Source organism: Octopus bimaculoides, chromosome 6, assembly GCF_046866305.1.
Source record: "Octopus bimaculoides isolate indiv1 chromosome 6, ASM4686630v1, whole genome shotgun sequence".
In the NCBI taxonomy this organism is placed as follows: Eukaryota; Metazoa; Mollusca; class Cephalopoda; order Octopoda; family Octopodidae; genus Octopus; species Octopus bimaculoides.
Window position 1 is genome coordinate 27,630,088 of NC_142933.1, and position 6,711 is coordinate 27,636,798.

Here is a 6,711-nt window from a genome sequence, read left to right on the forward strand (position 1 = left end):
CCCCTGTAATTGAAAATAATGTATAAAGATACAGGGTTTTTAGACATTTGTCTATAACATGCAGTGTTGGCTAAAATCTGTAGATGTTCGTTGTAGCATCAGTAAAAAGCGCATTGTTATGGCACCAGTAATGTACTAAGCGATCAATAAGATATTAGCCAAGAATAGAAATCGATATAATCAAATATACCTCTTTCCCACAAAGTTTGTAGCCTTGTGCTTTCGTTAAAATCTATATTATAACTTTTATTTTAACTGGAGTTTGTTGAGCTTTTTTGTTTGTTTCTTTTTTTTTTGTTTTTTTTTCTTTTTTGCTTTTTGGTTTTTTGTTTATTAGTTTAGTTAAAGGAGGAAAGAGCGAGGTTGGTGGGACGACAGCAACGAGACTTTGAAATGTAATCTGACCTCTAGACCTTGTCTGTGTTGTAATTTGGTTTAAGGGATCACGTTAGCGTGTAGATGTTGTGTTCGAGTGGGTAGAGGAGATGAGAGAGAAGAGGTAGGGAAGAGAGCAGACAGGATAAAAGAAAAAGAGAGAGAAAGAGATAAATGAAGGAAAAAAGAAAAATCGTAAGACACACAAGCAGAAGTTGAAAAAAATGGAGTGAAGAAAGAAAGAAAGAAAGATAGAACAGACAGGAAACAGACAGGAAAGAGAAAAGGAAGAGAGGATGAAAGTGAGACAAAAAAGAAAGAATGTGTAAATGGTAGGGTACAAAGCAATGAAAGAGAAAATGAAAGAGAACAAAGAAAGAAAGATAGAACGACGGGAAATAGAAGTGGAGGTTAGAGAGGTATGTTGATTTATTAGATATGAGGGGAGAGAGAGAGGAGATGGAAAAGAGGGAGGAGATGGAAAAGAGGGAGGAGAGAGGGGAGAGAGAGAGGAGAGAGGGGAGAGAGAGAAACAGAGACAGACAGACAGACAGACAGGCAGACAGAGTGAGCGTGATTGAAGGAGAGCAGACGATAGTGGAAAAGTAGAAGAAACTGACAGAAAGAGACATGGAAATAGAGAGAGAGAATAAGAGAGAGAATAAGAGAGAGAGAATAAGAAGAAAGAAAGAAAGAAAGAAAGAAAGAAAGAAAGAAAGAAAGAAAGAAAGAGAGAGAGAGAAAGAAAGAAAGAAAGAAAGAAAGAAAGAAAGAGAGAGAGAAAGAAAGAAAGAAAGAAAGAAAGAAAGAAAGAAAGAAGGAAAGAAAGAAAGAGACAAAGAAAGAAAGAAAGAGAGAAAGAAATAAAGAAAGAAAGAAAGAGAGAAAGAAATAAAGAAAGAAAGAAAGAAAGAGAACGGGAGAAAACGGAAGAAAACGGAAGGGAACGGAAGGGAACGGAAGGGAACGGAAGAGGTCGAGACGTACCTCTTTAGTAGAGACAGAGCAGGAAAAGTTTCGGGGTGAATTTTATTTACCTGACATCAAGTGAAAACAGAAAGTGAATTGGAAGCTAGAGCACGTTGTGTCGACTGTTGACAACTGAAGCGTGTGACCTTTTGACCTGTCATCATGGAATCTGTTCAGTCTTTAACAGGGACCTTACAGTTGGAAAACATTTGTTGATCCCAAGTAAACAGGGCTTACACAAAATAAACTAATTCCCCTCAATGTGTATAGAGAGAAAAATAAGGAGTTCCTGCTGCTGTTCAGAATAAGATGCAATACTTAAATGAGGAAATAAATAAATGAATAAATAAATAAATAAATAAATAAATAAATGAGTAAAAAAAATTACCCAATCACCCCCTCCCAAAAAAACACATCGTACCGGAAACTATTGTACGTGTGCGTATGAGCTGGCATATATGCGCGCGCGCGTATGTGTGTGTGCGCGTGTATGTCTGTGTGCGCGTGTCTATTTATGTGTGCCTGTATCTGTGTGTCCATTTAAACATTGCAATCTCCCCTTTAAAAGGGAGTCATCTGCTCCTTTTGCGCAACAACGGCTCTCTGAAAGATGTCACCCTGTACGTTACTGGCCGGCTGTAGTGTGCTGTTGTGCCTGTTGAATCCAATCTTTGGCCAGACGATATGCGATACCATCCAAGCTGGACAATGGGTGAGAGACGCCCAAGACTGTACAGTGGCTCACCAGTGTGGCTTTGAAGGTGAAATTGCCCAATCGACTCATTGTAACACAAGCCAAGTGTGGTCAAATCTTGCCCATGCCTGTGTGTGGGAAGGAGACCCTGACAGAGATGATTGTAACGGAAACCCGCACGTTCCTATCGCTGGTAAATCCTATATTTTTTTAATTTTATTTTGTGTTTATTTTTTCTTTTACGTTTATTCTACACGGTGTATCTGTTGTTGAATTATTGATTCCTGGAAGACCAAACCTCAAATCTTGGGGAATGTGTATATTCGATTAGATCAACCCATCCTTATTTTATTGATCTCCCCATCCAACTCAGAATCATACAAACCAAAGATGACCTGGTATTTTAATTCATTGACTCTGGACAGACGAAAAGCAAAGTTGATATAGTAGCTAAATTTCTTTTAAATTAAATCTCGCCATCTTAAAAAAGGGGAAGGGCATATTTAATGATGTAATCCTAGATATAAAATGTCTCAAAAGAATACAAGATGATCACGGCTGGAACTATATTTGATTATAGATCTGCACGATCAGGGCTGACTTGGAACTACAGAACAGGAACAGCAGCAACAATAACAACAACTGCTTTAACCACTAATTGGTGGGTTAATAGTTAGTTCAGTGTCCAAACCCTATCTCTTTGGATTATAAGTGCTTCATAATGGAATGGAATTCAGTACAATAAACAGCAGTAAACAACAGCATTGTAAAATTAAGAAGTGCTTTTCTATCTTGCTATGCTGATTTTGTGTGTTCCTGGGACCTTGTATCATAATGATTTCTAATGCGAAGTCTAATCAAATGGTATCGGGACTGGTGCTATAAAAAGAAAACTACAACACATATCAATTTGGCATTTAATCTCCTTCGAAGTAGTCCCCTTTTAAAGTCACACACTTTATCCAGCGTCGTTTCCATTCATGAAAGCATTCTTGGAACTCCTTTTGTGGGGATAGTGAGCAGCTGCCTCGTCGCAATCTCTTGGACTTCCTCGACGTCTTGAAATCTTGCCCCATTCGAGAGAGATTTGATTTTTGGAAAGAAGCAAAGTCGCAAGGGGTGATTTCCGGGGAATATGGTGGTTGTCGGACCTGGGGAATGTTGTACTTGGCCAAAAATGGTTGCAAATGACAGCAGTTTTGGCACAAACTTTGCAGACACACATCTCATACCCGAATCTTCGGTGAGGATTGACTGAACTGAATCGTAACTAATATTCCCGTCCTCCGACGACTAACAGTGATTCGACAGTCTTTCCGAACAGCTGCACGCACATCATCAATTCTGCTAGTTGTGGGTCTCCCATAACGTGCGTCACTGTCGACATTTTGTCGACCATCTTGGAAACGCTTGAACCATTTGTATACTCGTGTCCAGCTCATATACTCATCTACACACAATTTGTGCAACTTTACGTAGATCTCTGCACCGGTATCACGAAGCTTTTGGCAAAATTTGATGCAGATTCTCTGCTCAATTTTCTCGGTGACCACATTCTATACACTTTGCTTCCAGGTCCTGCTATAAACAACGGAAGTGAGAAAGAACGTTATAACTTAGTGTGCATGCACGACAGAGTTCAAGATCAATCTGTGCCAAGCGGTTTCACTCTGCGTACTTTAGCTCCTTTTTACTATAGTAACAGTCCCGATATTATTTTATCAGACCTCGTACAACCACAAGTCCAGGAATTTAATGCGAAAAAAGTTACATTCGATTTAACAGAATCAGTACTTGGCTTGTGATACTTTTTTTAATCGACCCTGGAAGGAAATATAGAATAAAGCCACCCTCGGTAGAAGTTGAACCCATGGCAAAGAGATGTAATTAATTTTAAAAATCATTTATTCCGCTGCTCTACCGATTCTATCATTATTTTAGGTGCCCATGTAGTCACGAGCATAGACACTCCATTAGCCTTGCTACCCGTGACTGTATATGAGACAGACGTCTGGTGGTGGGCGAGTGGGGGGAGATGACTGCTCCAGCATCCGGATGGTATGCATTTTCTGCATCTCACACTGGAGCAGCATGAGATGATTTGCCTTGCTCAAGGACACAATACAAGAATATAAGCTTTTTATGAACTTACTATTATAAGAAGCAAATGTAAAACCAAATGTTAAAAGAAGAACCATTATCCGTCCACGTTTTGCTGCCAATCTCAATAAAAAGTTAGGTCTTTTTTTTTAATAATTAAGTTATGTACTATATCGCTGTAAACTTTCAAATGTTTTCCAGTTAGAACATCACCATTATATTTCTCCAAGCATTAATTTTATGTAACAGACTATGATTTATATACTACCTTCATAAATTTAGATTGTGGAGGCGCAATGGCCCAGTGGTTAGGGCAGCGGACTCGCGGTCATAGGATCACGGTTTCGATTCCCAGACCGGGCGTTGTGAGTGTTTATTGAGCGAAAGCACCTAAATCTCCACGAGACTGCGGCAGGGGATGGTGGCGAACCCTACTGTACTCTTTCACTACAACTTTCTCTCACTCTTACTTCCTGTTTCTGTTGTGCCTGTAATTCGATGGGTCAGCCTTGTCACACTCTGTGTCACGTTGAATCTCCCCGAGAACTACGTTAAGGGTACACATGTCTGTGGAGTGCTCAGCCACTTGCACGTTAATTTCACGAGCAGGCTGTTCCGTTGATCGGATCAACTGGAACCCTCGTCGTCGTAAGCGACGGAGTGCCAACGACAAATTTAGATTAAAAGTCAGAAACGATTTTACAGCAAACATGTATCTCTCTCTCTCACTCTCTCTCTCTCTCTCTCTCGAATGGCCTCCAGTTCGGTTTCCACTGGTGACGTATTTTCCTCTGTTACCAGTGGGCTCTTGCATTGGAAGAATTGGTGAAGGCAGTGTTGCTGCTCTCGACACCAGTTTCGCTTTTGAATCACCTATCGAAATTTTCTGTCTTTGGTCTCCACCTATCTCACATACTTTGAATTGATGGCTGCCTACAAGATCCCAATGTAAGTTCGTGTGCTTTCTCTTTCTAATTCAGGCGTGCCCCAGGATTTGGTTTTGTCCCCTACACGCTTCCCTCTATTCCCTTCTGATTGGCATGGAATCACTCACAGACATGCTCTGTCCTCCCGCCTACAGGCGCGCTGTCTTTTCTCTCTACTTTTTCTACTCCTACTATTGTGGCCTATGTTCCTCGGAGCTAACTAGGTTCATGTTACCTTTACTCGGGCATTCTGCCCAATTTGTCTCCCCCTTCTCATCATATTTAGTGTCCTATTTCCCAGGCAACTCTCTGGTCACTATGATCAGTCCTTTCTTTCCAATGCGTCATCCTTCTGGGATTCTCTCCTTGCTTATATCTTCCTCGTAAGCGTTGATTTACAAAGATTCAAGTAGAACATTAATAGCATCAATTTTACCAGTCAAGAATGTCCTACAAATACACTAGGCACAGTCCCTTTTTTTATAAGCCCAATAAGAAATGTGTGTGTGTATGTATGTATGTATGTATGTATGTATGTTATCAATCAGTTTCATTTCTGTATTTCTTGTCCATAGAGAAAGAGCCGGACTCTAACATAGATTCAAGGCTCCTTCATTGGAACTTTTATCAACATCATCTAGGTATTTGTGCATATGTGTGTGTGTGTGCAGTATTTGGTGTTAGTGTATGCGCAGATTTGTATGTTTATTTTATGGATGCGTTTTTATGTCTAGATGCATGCATATGTATTTATGCGCTAAATTTTTGGAAAGTTTTACATATCTTTACAGTTCCATTGATGGCTTGAATCTGTAGTCTTCTAATCAGCCTTTTTCTTTCAGGTTTTGAGAACCCTAATTTTTCCAGGTTTTTGTTGAGGCAGTTCGTTACATACCCCAATGCCCCAACAATCACGGGTATGAATCTGATGTTCCAATCGAAGATATCACCCACATCATTAGCAGCTGTCCAAAAATGTCATCACGGTATTACCTACCTATGAGACATGATGTTGTGGCCAGTGTGTGTGTATGTATGTATGTATGTATGTATGTATGTATGTATGTATGTATGTGCAGATATATGTGCGTATGCAGGTGTGTGTGTGTGTGTGTTTGTGTGTGTGTGTGTGTGTGTGTGTGTGTGTGTGTGTGTGTGTGTGTGTGTGTGTGTGTGTGTGTGTTTATATTTACATATATATGTAAGGAGAGAGAAAGACATTAACACAAGCACACTAAAAAATAAGAACATTGACACCACGTGGACGCTAATTGCAAAACTTGTGCATCAAGTCTTATCGGATAATATCATCTTTCTTCATATCACCAGAATTCTTCGTCACTCTGAATCTCTGTCCTTGCATTCTATATAAAATAAAATTTGTTTATTTTAGTTATCTACCTTAAAACAGCATATTTCCAAATTGTTCCTTCGAATTTTAACTATAAATTTTAACAATTCTACTAAATACCGCCTGCATGTAAATCGGTTGGACAGACCGAAACATTTGACTATGTGTGACGAATCATTTTTATTTTGATATAATGCTAATGTATATAATTCTCTATCTGTAGCTTCTCCTTGATTCCATTGAGAGTAGTTTCTATATAATAACTAGTTGTTGAAATATAATATACAAGCAAGCAT

General features: G+C 39.4%; 1 protein-coding gene across 1 annotated transcript in view; it reads left to right on the forward strand.

Moving 5' to 3' along the window:
• Positions 1 to 1,892: 1,892 nt before the first annotated feature.
• LOC106869806 (uncharacterized) overlaps positions 1,893 to 6,711 on the forward strand; it is a 13,695-nt gene continuing 8,876 nt past the window's right edge. Inside the window, exon 1 of the mRNA XM_014915666.2 lies at positions 1,893 to 2,231. Within this exon, the coding sequence (XP_014771152.1) occupies positions 1,955 to 2,231 (277 nt within the window). The 5' untranslated portion in view covers positions 1,893 to 1,954. The remainder of the gene's footprint in view (positions 2,232 to 6,711) is intronic.